The sequence below is a fragment of the Eubalaena glacialis genome, chromosome 14 (genome assembly GCF_028564815.1).
Source record: "Eubalaena glacialis isolate mEubGla1 chromosome 14, mEubGla1.1.hap2.+ XY, whole genome shotgun sequence".
Taxonomy (NCBI): Eukaryota; Metazoa; Chordata; class Mammalia; order Artiodactyla; family Balaenidae; genus Eubalaena; species Eubalaena glacialis.
Genome location: NC_083729.1, coordinates 32,810,763 through 32,832,573, shown reverse-complemented (window position 1 = coordinate 32,832,573; position 21,811 = coordinate 32,810,763). Strand labels below are relative to the sequence as shown.

At 37.6% G+C, this 21,811-nt stretch overlaps 1 protein-coding gene across 5 annotated transcripts in view; it reads left to right on the top strand.

The window, feature by feature from the left end:
• THUMPD2 (THUMP domain containing 2) overlaps positions 1-21,811 on the top strand; it is a 45,505-nt gene that overhangs the window by 7,687 nt on the left and 16,007 nt on the right. For 4 of the 5 annotated variants that reach the window (XM_061211161.1, XM_061211163.1, XM_061211162.1 and 1 more), the window contains 5 exons: positions 398-475; positions 2,871-2,923; positions 10,857-10,944; positions 17,839-17,910; positions 18,403-18,517. In XM_061211161.1, coding sequence (XP_061067144.1) covers positions 398-475; positions 2,871-2,923; positions 10,857-10,944; positions 17,839-17,910; positions 18,403-18,517 — 406 coding nt within the window. Of the gene's footprint in view, positions 1-397; positions 476-2,870; positions 2,924-10,856; positions 10,945-17,838; positions 17,911-18,402; positions 18,518-20,109; positions 20,505-21,811 lie in introns of those variants that run through there. The other variant, XM_061211165.1, reaches the window with a different exon arrangement.

Sequence of the window (21,811 nt, the reverse complement as noted above, 5' to 3'; positions counted from 1 at the left end):
TTTGAGCCTAATGCTATTGCTGGTAATTTTTAAACATACAGGATTGCCATAGCTAAAACAGTTAATCTTTCAGCTTGCATCTGTTTCCTAAAACCCAGAATGACCATATTTATCAGGCCATGATCTGGTTATTTCATGTATCTAAAATTACAAGAATAAAGATTACATACAAGTAGACGTTAATGCCATAGGATGTGTTGGGGGTGGAAGAGGTAAAATGTACCCTTTTTGCCTTGAGTAGAAAATGCTTTCGTGTGATATTTTAATATTGTAACCTTAAATTACCATCAGATAGTCTGATTGATTTTCCTGCAAACTCTTGTTAGTTTTTGCTTACATTTAAACTTAAAATTTTCATTTTTAGTATATTCTTTTCTATAACCTGATGCTTTTCCAGGAGGTAGGAAGAGTAATTGGAATTGCTCTCATGAAACAGTTTGGATGGAAAGCAGATTTGAGGAATCCAGATTTAGAGGTAATGAATGTTCATTTTATCTTATATGCTTATAACCTAATTCTTTAAAGACAATGCCAACTATTCTTTTTTTAAATTGAAATATAGTTGACGTAAAATATTATGTTTCAGGTGAACTACACAGTGATTCGACATTTGCATACATTACAAAATAATCACCATGTTAAGTCTAGTAGCCATCTGTCCCCATGCAAAGTTATTACAATATTATTGCAACATCAACAACTTTTATTGTGCTTTTCAATTTTGCTTTAGAGTTTTAAAAATCATGTCTACATGGATCCAGCAGTCTGTTTCCTCTTTAGCAATAGAATACTGCAGATAATTTTGCTAGTAGTTTTCACTGTGAAAATGTCTCATCCAAATAGGACTTTTGGAATGGAATTGTTTAGTCACAGTTAAACTGAACATTTAACATAAGGTTGCAGAGATGCTCTCTATAATCACTATTATAAATAACAAGTCTGTATAATAAGAAATTCTAGCTAATGGTAAAAAAAAAAAATTGGAAAACAAAAAGGCCAATACAAAGTTAAATAGTGTGTTAATCGTGGCTTTGTTAGGGTTTGGGGATTATTTTTTTTTTCTCTATTTTCAAAATCAATTTAAGGAGGTTACGCAATTTTTAATTAGAACAAAGTAAACACATGGGAAAACAAATTCTAGCTATAAAAAATATTCTTCACTATTTTTTGAAAACCATCTCATAAATTTGACCAGTTTGGTCACTTTTATGATTCGTTAATTCATAAATTTTTTGTTACATAGCTTTAAATGGAGTAATGGCTGGCCAAATCAGAAGATTTTGTGTTGTTTTTCAGTTTTGTTATTTGATATTTTTCGCTTTTAATAAGTCGTGCCTCTTTTATATTCTTTATTGCTGTTATGCAAAATATTTTGACCTCAAGAATGTTTTGACATAAGGGTGTCTTCCTTCATCTGCCCCTTTCCACTTTTCTTATCTTCTGCTCTCCTGGTTTCCTCTTCTCCATCTCTCCCTGACTCTATCTCACTGTCTCAGAATTATAGTTTTCTCATAGTTTAGCTCATAAATAAATATATCTAATTTAATTCCTATCATCCATTTAATGCAATTAATAATAGCTATTGGTAGAAATAATCAACACAAAACAAAATTGACAACAATAGAATCACACATAGTAAAATCCGTGACTAAAATTGACAGAAGAAACAAATCTTAACAAATTTTGTTCTGTACAGTTAATAGAAAAACCTTCATAGTGGGGAAAGCTATACCTGATAACATTTGATATATAAAAATATCAGTATATCATATCTTTAATGTAACTTTTAAATAGAAAAGAATGAATCCTAATTAGTAGTTTTGCTAAAGTGAATAATATAAAAAATTGGAAAGTTTAGCTTCAGTAATCAAGGAATTAAACTGACTAAACGGAGTTCACTCCAGATTATTCTTTTCTTAATAAAAGTTTATCAATATTGGAATAATTCTGATTAAACTATATTAAAATACCTTTGGGGTGAAAGTATCAGGAATCAAATGTTCTTGAGGTCAAACAGCAGAATTAGAGAATTCCATAAGCCTCATCAGGCTACAGAAGGAGGGTTCTTTAAAATTTATGTGGGCTACTAATTATAACTTGAGATATTTAAATCCTCATCATGGCCTATCATGACGACTACAGCTGACACTGCTATACAACTTAAAGGAAGGCGGTTAAGAGAGTAAATCCTAGGAGTCCTTATGACAAGGAAAAAGTTTTTCCTTTTTCCCCTTCTTTTCCTTTTTTCTATATGAGAAGATGGATGTTAGTTGGACCTATTGTGGTAATCATTTCACAATATACGTGAATGAAACCTTCATGCTATATGCCTTAAACATATAGAGTGATATATGTCAATTATTTTTCAATAAAACTGGGAAAAAAATAACAAGGTAATAGAAAGGAAGAAGCTCCCCTATAGATAGTAGGGAGGGAAAAGGTCACCCTTGCTACAGTATATTTGGCTTAAAGAAAGTTTTCTGTTAACCATGGCATCAAGTCTTATTTAAGGCTAGAATTAGGGTAGATTTAGGTAGTTGTCTCTAACCTAAAATGATGAAAAATCTAATTTAGTTAAGGTAATTCAAAGAATCGCTGGGAAGAAAGGTGACCTTGAGTTCTTCATAATATGATTCTCAATATAACTTGTATACAATTTGGCCTCAGAATTTTTCTATGAGACGTACTTAAAATTTACTTTGCCTCTGCTCAGTAAAAAATATTATGGAACATTTTTCTGGATATGACAAAGCCTTGGAATTTCTTATTAAAATATAGGTTGTATAGGTTCAAAATGCAAGTTTTCAAATTGTCAATCATTTGGTAATGCATTTCCTGTTCCATTTTAACTTCTGTATTTGTTCTTTCAGATCTTTATACATCTAAGTGACATTTACTCTGTGGTGGGAATTCCTGTGTTCAGGTAGATATTGTTTCTAAGTTTCAGGTTTGTTCCTTAGTAGAGTTTGTAAAATTAAGAACTTTGTGCTTTTATTTATAGTATGAAAGAAACATTGATATATCAGAGGGGGCTAAAGGCAAAGCATTTGAGTTCTTTGCTTGAACCAGTAAAGTGTTTTCACGGAGCTTACTAGATATGATCTGATCGGACTAGAGCTGTGAAAGATTTGATCACAATAACCCACTGATTACATGATTCATACTGAAAATTATATCTAATTATTTCTATTATTAAGTGATTTTCACAGGCCCATATTTAAGCTAAAAGTTTTAGTCTGTTGGCCTCTTGGATTTTTTTATTAAAGTAGAAAATACAACACAGTTCTTAAAAGTCACCTTAAACATTCTTCAAATTTTATTGCAGTTCTTTTTTTGTGGGAGAGTAATTCCAGGTTTTAAAATCTTCTTCAGGTTTTCTCCCTAGTTATGTTGGGTACTATATAATAATAAATGCAGTTGATTCCTTTTCTTATTCAGAAATACTTATTGAACCCTTATCATACGACAGGTCCTTTTTCTAGATGCTTTGGGAAGAAAGAGCTGGTTGGATGATGGAAATAGGGATTTGCGGTTTGTTGGGAACATGTGAATATTGTTGGCATCTTCAAAACATTTTATATGCAAAGCCCTGTTTACACAGTATAAGGTGATTTAGATACCCCTTCTCTAGGTGATTCTAGGCATGGAATGTTTTTAAAATCCTAAAAGTGCTATGGGAATACCTCACTTACCCTAAGCTCACATTTGTGCCTGTGTAAGCCTGAATCAGGATGTAAAAAGGAATGCTGAAGGTCACTGTAATAGCTTTTATCAAATGGTGCAGCACAGCAGTTGATTAGCACAATGCTGAGAACACTGTAGACGTTCAGGAAGTGTTGAATGATTGAGTTCCACTGTGTGCTAGTTATAGGGTAGGCCCCACTAGCCTCTAGATTGCAAAAATCCTGCACCAAATAATATTTCTTGTCACCTTAACACACACGAGGTCATCACATGCCTCAATGCCCTGTTGGTTTCCCTTGGCCCCCACCTACCCCAGTAGCCTACCAACTCTCCCAGACGAAACCTAACCCACTGTTTTATACCTCCACCTACAAGGTGTCCAGGCTGCCCTACTCCAATGCCTTTTGAAGTCCCAGGCCCTAACGCCTGCAGAATATTTGTAAAACTGGTTGTTTTTTTTTTTTTAGCAATTTTGCCTGGGTTATTTTAATTTTATAATAGTCGACAGGAAAGGTGGGAGAAACTGAAAGATGGCCACATTTCAACCTAGTGTAATTACTGATAGTCACCAAGACAAGGGCAAGGAAGACTAGTAAGACAGTAAAATATGAAATATATTTTTAGAAGGATTCATAAAGCAGCTAAATATTCTTTAACACTTTGGCCCCTAAAAGGGTGAGCCTAAGTGTCTAGAATATTGATTTATAAGGAACATTTCATCCCCAGCAGGGCTGACTGATGCAGTATGAATGTGTTTAGATTTTTGGCACCAAATAACTCATTTTTAATTTGTAATCATATATAAAAATGCTAACTTTCATGCTCTTTTATTATTAACTTAACAAATATACATATATATAAGTTTTTATATGTGTTTTTAAAAGGTGTACAATTTTATTTAATGCTTGCTAGACACCCTCAAGAAGTCATGCTTATGGCATCTCAAGTAATAACTGGTAATTTAACCTAAAAGTTGACAAATAAAAGGTATGTATCTGAAAATTAAGGCTCAGACCCTGAATGAGCAGTGGCCGAAAATAAGATTGCATTAGACGCTCTGTGATTAGTCTGTTTCACTACCTCAGCGAAGGAAGGAAGCAATCACGAAGTGTGTTGATTAAAACAATTCGCCATTGTGTGAGGCAAGGGAGGCACGTGAAGAACTGAAAAGCAGATAGCGGTGGACAAGAGAAGTGATGGTGGAGGTCAGAAACTGTAACCTGGTGACCCTGACAAGAGAAGAAAGTCAGAAGTGATGGAACAGAGGACAGAGCAGCCATCGAGTTTGAGGGACACACAAAAATGTGTATCTTAGTAGCACATCACCTGGTACAGTAAGCATAGTGGATAAGAACCATGGACTTCAGTTCCCCCTTCTCCACAAAATAACTCTGTGAGTTGGGGCATATTATCACATTCCTCTGCTATAAAATCAGGAAAAGGATGGTATCCACTTCCTAGCTTTGTAGTGGGGATTAAATGAGATAACACACATGAAAATGAGATAACTGCTTTTGTGATAGAGTAAGTGGTGAATAAACTTCGACTATTCTATTTTTAAACAGATCAGCAACTAGGGAAGGAAGGGGAGAAGTATTTACTAGAGTAAGATTAATTCATTCAATTAATTTCAAGTGAAATTATCTAATGAGTTCTTACTCTGTGCTAAGCATTGTGCTACATATCCAGTGTTCAAAGATGAGTAAGATGGTTATTAAACACAAGGAATTCACTCTAGTGGGAGAACAGATATGTGGTCAGTGCTTGATTAGAATTAGAAAAGAGGACCTAACTGATGGAGGACAGGTGAGCAAAAGAACACAGAAGAGTATCACTCGATGTATCACTTAAATGGAGAATAATAAGCAAGGATATCTCAAGTGGACAAGAGAAGGAAAGGATCTTACAAGCAAGGAACTGCATGTCCAGAGGCATGGAGGTGTGAGGAGGCTTGAGGTACATGGGGGACAGCAAGTAGTTTCGGTGTAGATGGGACAGGGAATGCATAGGGAGAGTGGTAGAAAAGGAGACTGAGGATTGGGAACGAGTCATGAAGTGTCTTATAAGCCGGGTTAAATAACTTGAATTTTATTCTAAAAGCAGTAAGAATTTGAAGCAGAAAAGTGTTGTAATTAGGTTTGTGATTTTTAAAAAATTACCAAGGAAATTATATTTTAAAGTGGAAGGGAAATAAAAAAGGGGGGGTTAAACTCTTATACTGGTTCAGGCAATGAATGATGAAGAAATGAACTAAGGCAAAGTTGGGGGTAATAACAAGGTAATAATAAAACATACAAGAAAATGTTAGGGAGTCTAGAATAACTTGCAGATATCTGATTTTGGCAACCAAGAGACACTGGTGTCAGTCACTGAGATATAAAATGTGGGGAAAGGAAGTAGTTGTGTGTTCAGTGAAACATGTCCAAGTAGACATTTAAAGTTGCAGCTCTGGAGTTCAGGTGACAAGTGTCAGCTGGAGGTGTAGATGAGATTACCCAGTACATAGATGGTAAGTGGCCTCAGAAAATGAAGACGTATATCAAGAGAGTAAATACAGGGAAAGGAGAGTGTACTTAGTTTATATTTGTAAATTTTGCAGTACTTAAAGAACCTCCAGGTAAAAGGTGTCCAAACATACGTTTGAAGATAAAGATCTGGGATTCAGGGGACAAATCTAGGCTAGAGAGATGTAGGTGAGAATGTGTTCAACTTGCTGATAGACGGTGTGTAAGAGAAAAGAAGAAGAAATGCATGTAAGAAGATAAAAAAGCACCTTTATTTTTTTTTTTAACATCTTTATTGGAGTATAATTGCTTTACAATGGTGTGTTAGTTTCTGCTTTATAACAAAGTGAATCAGCTATACATATACATATATCCCCATATCTCCTCCCTCTTGCGTCTCCCTCCCACCCTCCCTATCCCACCCCTCTAGGTGGTCACAAAGCACCGAGCTGATCTCCCTGTGCTATGTGGCTGCTTCCCACTAGCTATCTGTTTTACATTTGGTAGTGTATATATGTCCATGCCACTCACTCACTTCGTCCCAGCTTACCCTTCCCCCTCCCAGTGTCCTCAAGTCCATTCTCTACGTCTGCATCTTTATTCCTGTCCTGCCCCTAGGTTCTTCAGAACCTTTTTTTTTTTTTTTAAATTCCATATATATGTGTTAGCATATGGTATTTGTTTTTCTCTTTCTGACTTACTTCACTCTGTATGACAGACTCTAGGTCCATCCACCTCACTACAAATAACTCAATTTCGTTTCTTTTTATGGCTGAGTAATATTCCATTGTATATATGTGCCACATCTTCTTTATCCATTCATCTGTCAATGGACACTTAGGTTGCTTCCATGTCCTGGCTATTGTAAATAGTGCTGCAATGAACATTGTGGTACATGACTCTTTTTGAATTATGGTTTTCTCAGGGTATATGCCCAGGAGTGGGATTGCTGGGTCATATGGTAGTTCTATTTTTAGTTTTTTAAGGAACCTCCACACTGTTCTCCATAGTGGCTGTATCAATTTACATTCCCACCAACAGTGCAAGAGGGTTCCCACACCCTCTCCAGCATTTATTATTTGTAGATTTTTTGATGATGGCCATTCTGACCAGTGTGAGGTGATACCTCATTGTAATTTTGATTTGCATTTCTCTAATGATTAGTGATGTTGAGCATCCTTTCATGTGTTTGTTGGCAATCTGTATATCTTCTTTGGAGAAATGTTTGTTTAGGTCTTCTGCCCATTTTTGGATTGGGTTGTTTGTTTTTTTGTTATTGAGTTGCATGAGCTGCTTGTAAATTTTGGAGATTAATCCTTTGTCAGTTGCTTTGTTTGCAAATATTTTCTCCCATTCTGAGGATTGTCTTTCCCCTCTTTTTTTTAAAAATAAATTTATTTATTTATTTATTTATTTATTTATTTATTTATTTATTTTTGGCTGCGTTGGGTCTTCGTTGCTGCGTGCGGGCTTTCTATAGTTGCGGCGAGTGGGGGCTACTCTTTGTTGCGGTGCATGGGCTTCTCATTGCGGTGGCTTCTCTTGTTGCAGAGCACGGGCTCTAGGTGCGTGGGCTTCAGTAGTTGTGGCATGCGGGCTCAGTAGTTGAGGCGCACGGGCTTAGTAGCTCCGCAGCATGTGGGATCTTCCCGGACCAGGGCTCGAACCCGTGTCCCCTGCATTGGCAGGTGGATTCCTAACCACTGCACCACCACGGAAGTCCTGTCTTTTCATCTTGTTTATGGTTTCCTTTGCTTTGCAGAAGCTTTTAAGTTTCATTAGATCCCATTTGTTTATTTGTGTTTTTATTTCCATTTCTCTAGGAGGTGGGTCAAAAAGGATCTTGCTGTGATTTATGTCATAGAGTGTTCTGCCTATGTTTTCCTCTAAGAGTTTGATAGTGTCTGGCCTTACATTTAGGTCTTTAATTCATTTTGAGTTTATTTTTGTGTATGGTGTTAGGGAGTGTTCTAATTTCATTCTTTTACATGTAGCTGTCCAGCTTTCCCAGCAGCACTTATTGAAGAGGCTCTCTCTTCTCCACTGTATATTCGTGTTTCCTTTATCAAAGATAAGGTGACCATACGTGCGTGGGTTTATCTCTGGGCTTTCTATCCTGTTCCGTTGATCTGTATTTCTGTTTTTGTGCCAGTACCATACTGTCTTGATTACTGTAGCTTTGTAGTATAGCCTGAAGTCTGGGAGCCTGTTTCCTCCAGCTCCGTTTTTCTTTCTCAAGATTGCTCTGGCTATTCGGGGTCTATTGTGTTTCCATACAAATCGTGAAATTTTTTGTTCTAGTTCTGTGAAAAATGCCATTGGTAGTTTGATAGGGATTGCGTTGAATCTGTAGATTGCTTTGGGTAGTGTAGTCATTTTCACAGTGTTGATTCTTCCAGTCCAAGAACATGGTACATCTCTCCATCTGTTTGTATCTTTAATTTCTTTCATCAATGTCTTATAGTTTTCTGCATACAGGTCTTTTGTCTCCTTAGGTAGGTTTATTCCTAGGTATTTTATTCTTTTTGTTGCAATGGTAAATGGGAGTATTTCCTTAATTTCTCTTTCAGATTTTTCATCATTAGTGTATAGGAATGCAAGAGATTTCTGTGCATTAATTTTGTATCCTGCTACTTTACCAAATTCATTGATTGGCTCTAGTAGTTTTCTGGTAGCATCTTTAGGATTCTGTATGTAGAGTTTCATGTCATCTGCAAACAGTGACAGTTTTACTTCTTCTTTTCCGATTTGGATTCCTTTTATTTCTTTTTCTTCTCTGATTGCTGTGGCTAAAACTTCCAAAACTATGTTGAATAATAGTGGTGAGAGTGGGCAACCTTGTCTTGTTCCTGATCTTAGAGGAAATGGTTTCAGTTTTTCACCATTGAGAACAATGTGAGCCATGGGTTTGTCATATACGGCCTTTATTATGTTGAGGTAAGTTCCCTCTATGCCTACTTTCTGGAGGAAAAAACACCTTTATTTTTGTACTAGGGTACAAGCCAGCTAAACTCTGATTAAACACATCAGCGGATTTTACGAAAGTAGGGAATTATTTTTATTTTCAAGGAGTTTATTTCTGAACAGTTCTTTCCCCCGAATAATTTTATTTTTACTGACATAATGAGGCCGTTTTGTTGAAGTAATAGCAGATTAGTTTTGCCCAAGTTTAAGCAAAATAAGAATGCATTCACTTTTGTCACATATTAATAGAATTGGCTTCCATAAAATAAAACCTCTATTAGTAAAAATATGCACATAATGGCTAAAAATTTAAAAGGTTCTACATAAATCTCTGATGCTTAGAAAAGCACTTTGTAATATATACGGACAAAGACAGTTTTCCGTACCAATTCTCTCTCTCTCTGTGTGTGTGTTTCTGTGTAGAGTGAAAATAATCTCTCCATTTTCGTTTTAACTAATGTGTTTTGTAGCAAGATAATTGCTGCACTTAGCCTGCAGAAGCAAGATTCATTGATCAAAATGTTTTATAGTCTTTCTACCTGCAAAGTTTATATCCCAGATTCCAAATCTATGGGTATAGTACTATTTACAGTGTGAATTTTTATTTCCTGGAAAACCTTTTAAGAGGAAAAAAAAAAAACAACTCTCATGGGTTTACCATTCAGGGCTTCCTTGTTATAATAGTAAATATGCAATTATACTGTTTTATTTGATAAGGTATTTATAATTACCTCATTTCATTCTAAGATCTTAAGAGGCTTGCAGTAAATACACACAAAACAGGATAACTTAAAGTCAAAGAAAGAGCAGAAATAAAATGATGAAAGGAAATAGGGTTTGGAAAACACTGTGGCTTTGTGTAATGTTAGTAGAAGAGCCCCTTAGTGGCTTTGGAACAAGCCTACCCCCAAAACAACCAGGCACTGATTCTTGAAATCATACCGTAATGTCTTACCAACAAATTGTATACATGAAATAGAAAAGTGCATTGATATTTCCAAGGAAATGCTTGTTCATTGCATTAGAAACATAAAAATAATATTTTGAAAATTTGTATCAAATCTGGAAACACTGATAGTAGCAATGATTAGGTAGAGGATAAAGTATAAAGTGATACATAATGGAGACCGGTGAACTCATTGGGGAGATGTCTGATTCAGCCCTTCGTTCGATAGATTATCTTAGGCAATGCAATGTCATGCTTCATTCCATCTTTTGAGAAAGATGCAAATGAGCAAAAAGCAAACTTACAAAAGGGACCTTTTAGAAAACATATTTCAAGGGTTAGCATCCATTCAGCCCTACTTCCTATATACTACATCTATATCACAATGCAGTCTGTTCCTCTTGATGACTCCAGATCAGCAAGGAAAGGTCTAGTCCGTGTGGCAAGTCAGGGAAGTATATAAACACTTTAGGAAGATTTCCCTCATGTGATTAAATTTTTATAAGTTAAACACATAAGGGTTTAAATTTCACTTATCTAAAAAATTTACCTTTCTGAAATACCCCACTGGCTGGTTAGACAAGGTGCCAATTAGAGAAGGTAATTTTGTAATAAGGTTAAATATTCTCTAACAGGAAATACTTTAGTGCATGTTGTATGAACTTGTTAAAATGAGGTACAGATACGAATGGGTTAATTATTTTTGTTTACATCATATTCTTTAACATACAGTAATATTGGGTGTTCTTTTCTTTTAGGGTTCCTTTAGCCAGCAGAGCTTACATCAAGACAGCAGGACTGAGATCTACCATAGCGTGGGCAATGGCCTCTCTCGCAGAAATTAAGGTAAGGAAACTGTTCTCATTCTTATTAATGTAATAGCAGGGTCCCTTCCATAATTAACTTACACAGTCTCTTATTGATAGTCATCTTTTCTCTTTAGTTCTTCTAACCTTTTTTTTTTCTTTTTTTCTTTTTCTTTTCTTGCCATTACTCTTATGAACTGCAGTGATATGTTTTTATATACTGTTGAACTTCTGAGAGTATTTTGGCTATGAAAAAGCTGAGTCAAAAAATAGCTACATTTTATTATTCCTAATTTTTTGTCACAATCACATGGCCTGTACAACCTCTACTTCTTAAAATTTAACCAAGATCTTGATCAGTTTTTGTAAATATTCCATGGACATAAGAAAATAATTTTATTTTCTAGTCAGGAGATGGCCTTTATATCTTTACTTACTGTTTTACTATCTGCTCAGTTCTGAAAGAGGTATTTTGAAATTTATTAGGTTATTACATTTTTTTAAGATTTTGCATTTTTATTAGTTGTTACCTCATTCACCTGCTGTGTAGTTTGGTTTATACTCTTTTATGACTGTTACTGCCTCATTGTGAAGTGTGCCTCTTTCTTGTTATTAAAGTTTTCATTATCTTGATTTGGAAGTTTAAATTTAAATTTCACCATGTCTTATTAATATTTTCACTGTTTTCTTTATCTTTGCATTTTCCTTTGTAGTAGTTCTTTGACACATTTTCAACTTTGTTTTCAGTGTGTTTTTTTAATAAACACAGAACTCTGTTTTTATCCCACTCTGATAGGCTGTCTTTCAATGAGAGAATTCAGTATTATGATAGATACACCTGATTGCATTCCTCCTGTTTTACTCTGTTTGTAACTTCTTACAGTTTATTCTCTTTATTTTTGCTAGTTTAAGCAAGTTAATCATTTCACTGTTCTCCCTGAGGTTGGATTTTACTTTATGTTCTATTCCATTAGTGGCTCCCTCTCCCAGCTCTCTTAATTAAACACATGGGACTCGATTCTAACTTTACAACAAGACATCAACTCTTTTCTTTGCCAAGACACTGTTTTTACCACCAAGACACTCTAATCTTTCCCCTCTTCCCTATCATAAGGTGAGACCTCCCGGGTACTTTTTTCTCTTCTCCTGCCCCACCTTTACTCCTCCCTACAATGAGACCTTTGAAACATTTTCCCCCCTTCCACTCCCAACTCCCAACTACTAGATTGAACTAAATTATTTATTATGTATCAGAATTTCCCTTAAAGCTTGTCCCTCTGTTTCAAAAGTTCTTATTCTGCACTTATATTACACAGCCTATCCTTAATCATTAAGATGTAATGTGTGTAACATACACGTTTCTGTATAAACACACAAAGATATACTGTGAGGTGCATTGCTCCTCACCTTTGTTCTTCACTTTGAGGCCTCTGCTCAGGTTTATTTGTTGCTTGGTTAGTCTTTTCTTACCTACTTTCCTCAAATGTGGTATTGAGGAATATACTGTCTGGATTCCTAGATATCCTCCAACTTCTTCCTGTCAACCTGGGTATCCCCACTTTGGCTAGGTATAAGGATCTTGAGTTGCAGTCCTTTTCTCTCAGAGGTCTGTAGATGCTATTCCATTGTCTTTTCACTTCTGGTGTTCTAGGTGAGCAGTTCACACCAGTGTGATTTTTCTTTTCCATTATGCCTATCTTGTCCTTTCTGCTTGCAAGCTTATAAGAGTTTTCTCTTTAATCCTCTAAAGTTCAGGAATATCACCAGGATGTAAATACTTATGTAAGAGTCTTTTCTGTTCAACCCAGAACTCGGTGAGTCTGACTGTCTGAGTTCTAATTCTGGCTCTACCACTTACTGGCTGGGAAACTTTAGGTAAGATAACTTAACATCTCTGTGCCTAAGTTTCTCATTTGCAAGATGAAAATAATAATCTCATAGGGTCATGTGAGGACTAAGTGAATTAGCATTTATCAAGTGATTAGAACAATGCCTAGCATATAGAAAGTAGGTAAGTGTTGACTTCTGCTATAGTAATGTCGGGGAGGTGAAGACTTCCCCCCTACCCCTCTTGAGTTCTTTTGGCTGGTCTAATAATTAAATTGACACAAGACAGATTAATAGGAGGAAAAAAAAAATTTAATTCATATGCATGGAAGTCTAATAGAAACGGGACCCCTGAAGTGACCAAAGCAGGCTGTTTATGTATTATTTTTAGACAAAGAAACAATTATTTGTGAAGATTTAATGAAACAAAGGGACTTGTGCTTGTGGTAGCAGACTAATGAAGAACTAACAAAGTTTGTTTATACAGCTTTCTTAGCCTTCGGTTCCCTAACTCTGGTGATAAGGATGCTTTCTATCTCCTCCCAGTAGTGGGAGGATACCTTCACAAGGGAAATTTAGTTCCTGCTTTCAGGGGGAAAGGAGGTGATCAGAGTGTCTTTTTCTTTCTTTCCTTCTTTGTTAATATCATTTCTTTTTACTGGCTGTTTCTCAAGTAACTTTAATTCAAGATAATCAATATGCCATTGAAGCATATTTTGGGGTGGCCTGCCCTGGACCCCAACAGTAATAATAATCATAGTTATAATAATTATTATTTGGAATGTATAATTATAAAAATACCATTTTTTTCCTCTACCTCAGGCACTCTTTCGTGCATTATTTACTTAATTATTATTTCCTCAATTATTTTGCTTTAGTGTCTTTAACTTTAAACTACTTCCTTTTTTCTGCTTCTGGAATTCCTGTGATAAACATGTTAAGCTTCCTTTCTCACATGCTCTCCATCTCTTTATATTTTGGCTCTGCATTTTGAGTTATTCTTGGATATTTTCTTAGAAACTATAACAAGAGTCACAAAGATGTGCTCTACTTTATTTATTGAAATAAACTTAGCTTTAAAATCATGGTCTTTTTTAGCTTTGGAAAATTGTGTGTGTGTGTGCTGTATTTGCTATCTCTAGAAGCTCTTACTTTTTTTCACATATTTATCTGTTCCCTCCAAAAGTTTCGTTTCACTAGATGTGTGTTCTCTTTGCTCTATGTTCTCTCTAGGTTTTGAGGGACCTCCTCCCCTTAGATGTGTCATTATTTTTCTTTGTTGGCTCACTGGGGCTCAAGTGTGGTTAGTAAAGTATTTTAAATGGCTGGAATCCTGTAAGTGGTAAAAGGCAAGTGGATCTCTGGCACCCCTGGGTTTGGTAGTGTAAGGAGACTGTCAGCCATGCTGAGGCACTCGGTGAAAACTTTTCTATGCACTGGTCTCCCTGCAGGTCCACAGATCTCTGAAGACCAGGTTTTTCCCTGATTCCAGTGATTTCCCCTCTGGGTTCCAGTGCTGGTCTCTAATCAACCACCCAGCCCATGGCAAGGAGACCTCATACTGGTTCCTTCTCCTGGGACCTCAGCAGAGCCCAGGGCGTCTCTTAACGCCGGTTGCCTCTAGTTCTGAGCATCACTTGCCTCAGAAGTAAATAGCTCAGAGCTGAGAGAAAAAGGAGAGAGCTATTTCCATATTACCACGTTCCCAGAATCCATGATTTTCTTTTTTATTTGATTTAAATCTTTAGCCTAAATTTCTTTTAGTAAGGAGAGAGGGGTATGGTAACAGTTTATTTTTTCCCAAACTTCCAGTGATGTCACCACAGTTTATATTTACATATAAATTTATATAACCACCTACAAATTTGAAATGTTACCTTTATCTGATATAAACATACAGTTTTCAGAAATACAGAAAGTAAATGATCGAAAATATCCACAGATAATACTCAATGAAATTTTTCCCTTTTGTCAGTTTGTCCTTCTAGGACCGAAAGTAAAAACTGTTTCTCTAATGTGACCACCAACAAAGAAGGTCTGTTAAAGTAGGTGAGAGATAGCACAGCAGGGTTCTTTTGGGGGGAATGCAGTGATGACCCACCGTGTAAGTGATCCCAGTATCCAGCGTTGATCCAGGCTCGTCTTTGGAGCTTGGTACCCAGAGCAGTGCACAAGCAGCTCAACCTCAGGTAGGCCAGTGCCACGAAAAATGAAACTTAAGTCTGGGGTCGTTAGATATTTTTCATGTTTACTATAAACTGTTCTTCCTATATATCATAACAAGTAAGGAAAACCAAGTTCTATAAATCTCAGTTATTCTTTTAAGCATATGGAAATACTTCTCTGCTTCTGCCTGTGTACCCAGATGTCATGGCTAGAAAAGGTCCTACAGTAAAATAGACATTGAAAGATACTTAAGGTCAAATTACCTCATTGAACAGGGACCATGGGGGAGAAAGAACACAGTGTTTGGCACATTTTAAGATCTTAATATAAATTAGTTCTCATACCACTATTAATCTTAAAGTTGCCATTTAAATCATTATTCTTTTTGTTACTCTCTGCCCCTTCATGGGGGACCCATGTGATACTCTCTGTAATTTCGTGCCAGGGGAAAGTCTCTCTCTTTCTTGAAGGACATTTTGTTTCTTTCCATCAGGTACCCCCTGGCTCTGACTGAAACCTGGCTGTCCTCTGAGCGTTCTGCCTCCTCTGTAGACAGACCAAGGGACCGCTGGGCCTGGAGGTGGGGTAGGTGGCCTGCTTGGCCTCGTCGCCCCTTCTGCCCCAGATCTCTCACTGCCTTAGATGCGCATGCCATCAGATTATCCCGGTGTCTACAGATCTCTTCCTATCTTTTCTGTAATGGTATAGACCATTACTCCTGTCAAAATTCTTTATGACCTCAGTGTCCGCTCTGTAGTCTGATCCCTTAGTGTCCTGGCTTCCCTACCTCTAATGATCTGCCTTAGTCACATCCTAGACTTTATCATACCCAGAAGGGTATACCTTCGAAAATCTCAGATTCAAGAATCCTGCTGTTAACCTCCTTCTGTTTCCCATTCACTTCCTCTTGTGCCCTAAAGCAGTTCTTTAACCCCGTGGGACCTCTAGTAGGTGACCCTACTCACCACCTGTCCTCAGCCCTCCTTCACAGCTTGGATTTTATGTTCTATCATTACAGTCATTTCTTGACCATACTTTTAATTCTCTTACTTCTTAATTGACTTAAATATTGGAATCAGAAGAGAACTTTAACATGTTCTCCCCACCAAGTTTACCGACATATTGGAATCTACGCCCTCATACTTTGCCTTGCCATCATTATAATAAATGAACTGTCCTTGTTTCACTCCATTACTTGTGTACTGGATTCCATTCCCTTTTGCCTACTTGAGGACATTTTTCTCTACTAGGTCATTCCCATCAGCATGTACACATGCTGTAATATCTTGCAACTTAAAAAAGAATTAACCCTCTCCTGAACCCACATTCTCCATCAGCTACCACCCCCTTCTCTGCTTCCCTTTACAGAGAAACTTACAACTAGCTGTCCATATTTGGTGTCTACTTCTTCTCTTCCCACTCTTTCTCGTGCCCGCTTCCCTCAGGTTCTCATCGCCAGCACTCCACTGAAAGAGCTCATCTTGCTTAATCTACTAGCATGTGGACACTGTCGTCACTCCGTCTTGAAATGGGTGTTTCCACTTTGCTTCAGGACCACTCTAGGTTCTGCGTCAGGACGTGCTGCTGTCAGTGTGCACTGCTGAATCTTCATCTACCAAATGTCTGTACTTAGGAGATCACCGGCGTCCAGCCCATAGTCTGTTCTTTTCTAACTTCTCTTGCTTCCTAGATGGCTCGTCCAGTTTTGATGCTTTAAATACCATTTATAAACTAACAACCACGGTTCCCAAACTTATATCTGTGGCCTGAACCTCTCCTCTGAACTCCAGATGCTTAAGTCCACTTGACATCTATGCTTGGTCTAAGAGGTATCTCAAAATGAACATGTCCAGAACTATACTCTTGTCTCCTTTGTAGCTTTTCCTCCCCAACACTTCCCAGCTCAGTAACAGGAAGCTCGTCTTCCTGATGCTCAGGTCAAAAACTTCAGTCACTTCAGACCGCTGTCATTCTTTAACATGCCACATGCAATCCATCCTGTTGGTTCTACCTTTAAAATATACCCAGAATCCAACTACTTCTCCCCACTTCCACCAGCGTCACTCTTTATTCAAGCCACCGTTACCTCTGCCTGGATTCCCTAACTAGCCTCCCTGTAACACGCTTAGCCTTCTGTGATCCGTTCTCAACAGAGCAGCCAGAATGATCCCTTCGAAATGTAACATCATGTCACTCCCGCTCAGTTTCCCTCCAGTAGCTTCCCACCCTTCCGCACAGAACCAGACCCCTTATAACACCTACGAGATCTGACGTGATGCGACCCCACCCCAGCCCCACTGCCCAGATGGGAGAGTTCTTAGTTTTTTCTCCAAATTTCCTGTTCTCCTCTCAGGTACAGCTAGGATGACACCTTCCTGGCCCCTTCAAATTGTGTGTGTCATGTGACTGACATGCTTTCCCCAATTAAATGTTGGTGGAAATGATGTATGTCACTTCCAGATGGCACCTTTAAAAGCCGGTGCCTGATTTGTCTTGCTTTCTTTCCCTCTGCCACAGCGGTGGCCGTGCTCCAGGTGGCGACCACTTCACTGTGTGACTTGCTGCGTGAGGACAGAAGCCCCAGGTGTCATCCTGTGGGCGTGGAGCGTGAGCTACACGGTGTTTTGAACCTGTCGGACTTGGTGGCTGTGACTGCACGCGGTGTAGTGCAGCCCATCCTGGTGGAGGAGTCTGGCCACCTCTCTGACGTCATCACCACCTTTCCCCTCTCGCTCACTGCGCTTTGGCCACACTGGTCTCCTTCCTAATCTTTAAATGTGTCAAGCATACCTGCACTGGGGCTTTAACTACCTGAAATTCCTAATAAAGGATAGAAAGGAGTCTTTTTACTCTGAAATATTGATTCCTCAAGTGTTAGGTTTCTTTTATAATACCTATTATAATAGATTTAATGATAGCAAATCAACATTTCTGTCTATAGGCTGGTGCAGTTGTTTTAGATCCAATGTGTGGACTTGGAACAATACTTTTGGAAGCTGCTAAAGAATGGCCAGTAAGTTCTAAAGTTTGGTAAACCAGTCAATGTTTTACGTTAATCAGTGTGTGTGTGTATTCACTTACCAATTATTTACAGGTAGACTGTCTATTTAGGGATTATTTTTTAATTATACAAGTTGCTATATAACTGTAATAAAAATAGACTCTGAAGGGTTAATTAAATTGCTGTGTTGTTTCTTTAAATACTATGATAAATTTAGGAAAATATGATAGAAATACAATAATTAGTCATGACCTAGATTATATAAATCCCTAAATTCCTTAGACATTTGTAACTGTAAAATATTATTAACAGTTTTTAAAATTTTAACAAAAACTTCTCAGTTTTTTGCCCATGAATGTCATTTTAAAGAAATATTCGAAATTTGTTTTAACCTGAATTAACAAATCTATTAATTTCATTTTCATCATTGAAAATGCAAGTAGATTTTAACTACATAAAATATGGGTTTATTTATACTTATAATATGAATTTCTTCCCTCATAGGATGTGTATTACGTGGGTGCTGATGTCAGTGACTCACAGTTACTAGGTGCATGTGACAATCTGAAAGCTGCAGGCCTTAAGGATAAAATTGAGTTACTTAAAGTCTCTGTGATAGGTAAGATATTAAAAATGCAAACATTTGGGGGAAATGAACGTTTGCAAATACATTTAGAATCATAATGCAAAACAGGACTCACTTTTCATATATAAAGGTTGAATTGTTTATACCCTGTAATACATCTGTGGCGCCAATACTCAGTTTACTTCCAATATGATAATTGTAACTTTTTAATTCTTCAAATGATTCATGATCAGGAACAGTATTTATGTAGTTTCCCTAAGCATGTAAGTAAAGGCATGCCTTCTTAAGATGTGTTTGTTGGATCTGAACCATTTCTCACATCATAACCAGGGGTCACTTAGTATAGGCATAAAATAAACAGAATAATAATAATAATAGCAGCTCTGTGGATTCTTTCAGATAAAGTATATGAAATGTTTTGAATTATCTTACCTTCTCCTTGCCTCATTGGACAGTATTCCTGTGATATAGGGAGTAAGGTGACCAACTTCCCAGTTTGCTAAACCAGTACTACTTTCAGGGCTAAAACCAGGGAAGTCTGGGGCAAACCAGGACAATTGGTCACCCTGTGAGGTAGAGGGAAACTCCCAGTTTACTGATGTGGAATCAGCAGCAAGAAACATGACGAGGAATCAAGTCTGTGGAGTCCAAATAATATTTCCCTAAGGCCCAAGGTATTTAGACTGTTTGAGAGAAGCCTCACATTCCTTCTTTTTTTTCCCTTAGTGCACCTTTCTCCCTTAAAAGTGACCACATTTAATTCCCAGCTAAGAAAACGTATTCTCTTGACATGAGAATGAGAGAATAGGTGGTAGATAAGTCCCAGTATTGAATCCGTAATCTAGAGGAACAGAATATTGTTTAAACAAATTTTTATTATAGTAGAAAAGTAGTAGAGATGAGTTATTAACAAGAAGAAAATATTAGGATAACTTTTATATAAATGAGTAATAAAGCAGCGTCAAAGAAGAAATTGTACTGTTGATTGAGATCTCATAGTTGTTTGCTATCAATGACTATCTTTTCAACCTTTCTGTCAAGGTTTTTAACAGGACTCTGTGCATAAGACACAATTTTCTAGAGGAAGCCGAGGGGTGATTAGACTGAAATCAAGTTTTCATATACCCTAATTTCTTTAAGAAAGCTATATTTTTGAGACCTTCAAGAAAAATGGAATAGCTCTATAAGTTGTTCCAGAGCAGTGGTCTTTCATACCCTGTACAGTCGCCAAAGTGCCTTAGCAGCATGAGGAAGGAAGCACTGATTTGCCCATCAGAACGTTGCTGCGCTCCCAACTCCACTTTCATCAGTTCTCATGTTTGGGGCATTTCCCATAAGATTTCACTTTAAAATCAAGTATAAGTGCTCAACTGTTATTAAAAAAAGAAAATTTTAAGAAAAAAGTTCTCTATGACACCAAATAGCCAAATAAATCCTACTTTTTTAAAAGATCACTCTAACTGCTGTGTTAAGAAGAGACAACAGTAGGGCAATGATTGAAACTAAGAGACTAGTTACGAGACTATTGCAATAATCCAGGTAAGAAATGGTGGTGGCTTGGGGCAAAGTGGTATTGGTGGAGGTGTTAAGTAGAGGTCAGAGATATGTATATATATTTTCTGCAGGTAGAACCAACAGGATTTGCTGGTGGATTAAGTGTGAGGAAAAGAACAAGGATGACTGAGCTTTCTGACTTGAGCAGCTAGAGGGTGGTGTTGCCATTTACTGAGTTGGGGAAAACCGCAGGCGGAACAAGTTGGCGTTTGGGGCCTGTTCAGTTCCACGTGATGATTAGACACCACATGGAGAAGATGTCAGTGTAGAAGGTCAGTATACAGATCTGGAGTTTAGGGGAGGAGATGGACATCACTAGTACAGATAACATTTAAATCCACGAGATGGCCTAGGAAATAAGTACAAATAGAGAAAAGAGAGGCTTTCTCTGAGGATGAGATGCTTAGCGTTCTGGAGGGTGAGAATCTAGTAAAGGAACAGCCAGTGATGAGAAGGTAAGAGAGAATCTGAGGAAGAAGCATCAGCTGTGTCAGATGCTGCCGGTGGTGAAGCAAAATACGGCCTGGCCGTGTCCGTGGAGCATCAGGAACACAGACCTGGCTGCCTGAGCGGGTCCTGGAGAGGATGATGGGGGAAGGCGACCTGAAGGTGGCGAGTCCTGGTCATTCTTCTGGGCAGTTTGACTGGTAAGGGGCGCAGAGAGGTGGGGCGGTAACAGAAAGTGGTGAGGTTAGGCATCAAGCAGGGATTTTTTTGAAGAGAGAATTCACTTTTTTAAAAAAGTACAACACGTTCTTGCGCTAAAGAGAATGAACAGATAAACAGGAGAGACTCGACAGTGTAGGAGAGAGAGAATTGCTCATCTGATACACTCACAGCCCCCAAGAAAGGATGGGACGCAGTGCACAAGTGGCGGGACGGGCACTCCTGGTGACGGGAAGGCAGAGCACGTGAGGATGGGAGTTGTAACAGGTCACACCAGACCGGGTGTGGCCATTATAGTGCACATTCCCTCAACCTCTGCTGAGGCTGGATATTATCGTTCTATTACGATTTTTTAAACTCTTTACAAATCTGGTAAAAATTTGTAAAATTTACTTTTAATTACTAGTGAGATAAAACCTTTTTCACTTTATGTCATTTGTAGATTTTTCTTTTGTGAATTACTGGTTTTCAAGATAACTTTCTGGAGGAAAGAATAAAACATCTGTTTTAAATTATTTGAACATCACAGCCTTTTAATATTAAAAGTCAGTCTAGGGGGATTATATATCTTGTGTACGTAGGGGCCAATATTAACTATTTAATAAGTACCCCTTCATTGCATACCTCTACTTTAGAGGTGGACATTCTAGCTAGATACAAGTGTACAAGTGTTTATTTTCTTTTTTTTTTTAACAACTTTATTGGAGTATAACTGCTTTACAATGGTGTGTTAGTTTCTGCTGTATAACAAAGTGAATCCGCTATATGTATACATATATCCCCATATCCCCTCCCTCTTGTGTCTCCCTCCCATCCTCCCTATCCCACCCCTCTAGGTGGTGACAAAGCACCGAGCTGATCTCCCTGTGCTATGTGGCTGCTACCCACTAGCTCTCTATTTTACATTTGGTAGTGTATATATGTCCATGCCACTCTCTCACTTCATCCCAGCTTACCTTTCCCCCTCCCCATGTCCTCAAGTCCATTCTCTACGTCTGCGTCTTTATTCCTGTCCTGCCCCTAGGTTCATCAGAACCTTTTTTTTTTCTCTTTTAGATTCCATATATATGTGTTAGCATACGGTATTTGTTTTTCTCTTTCTGACTT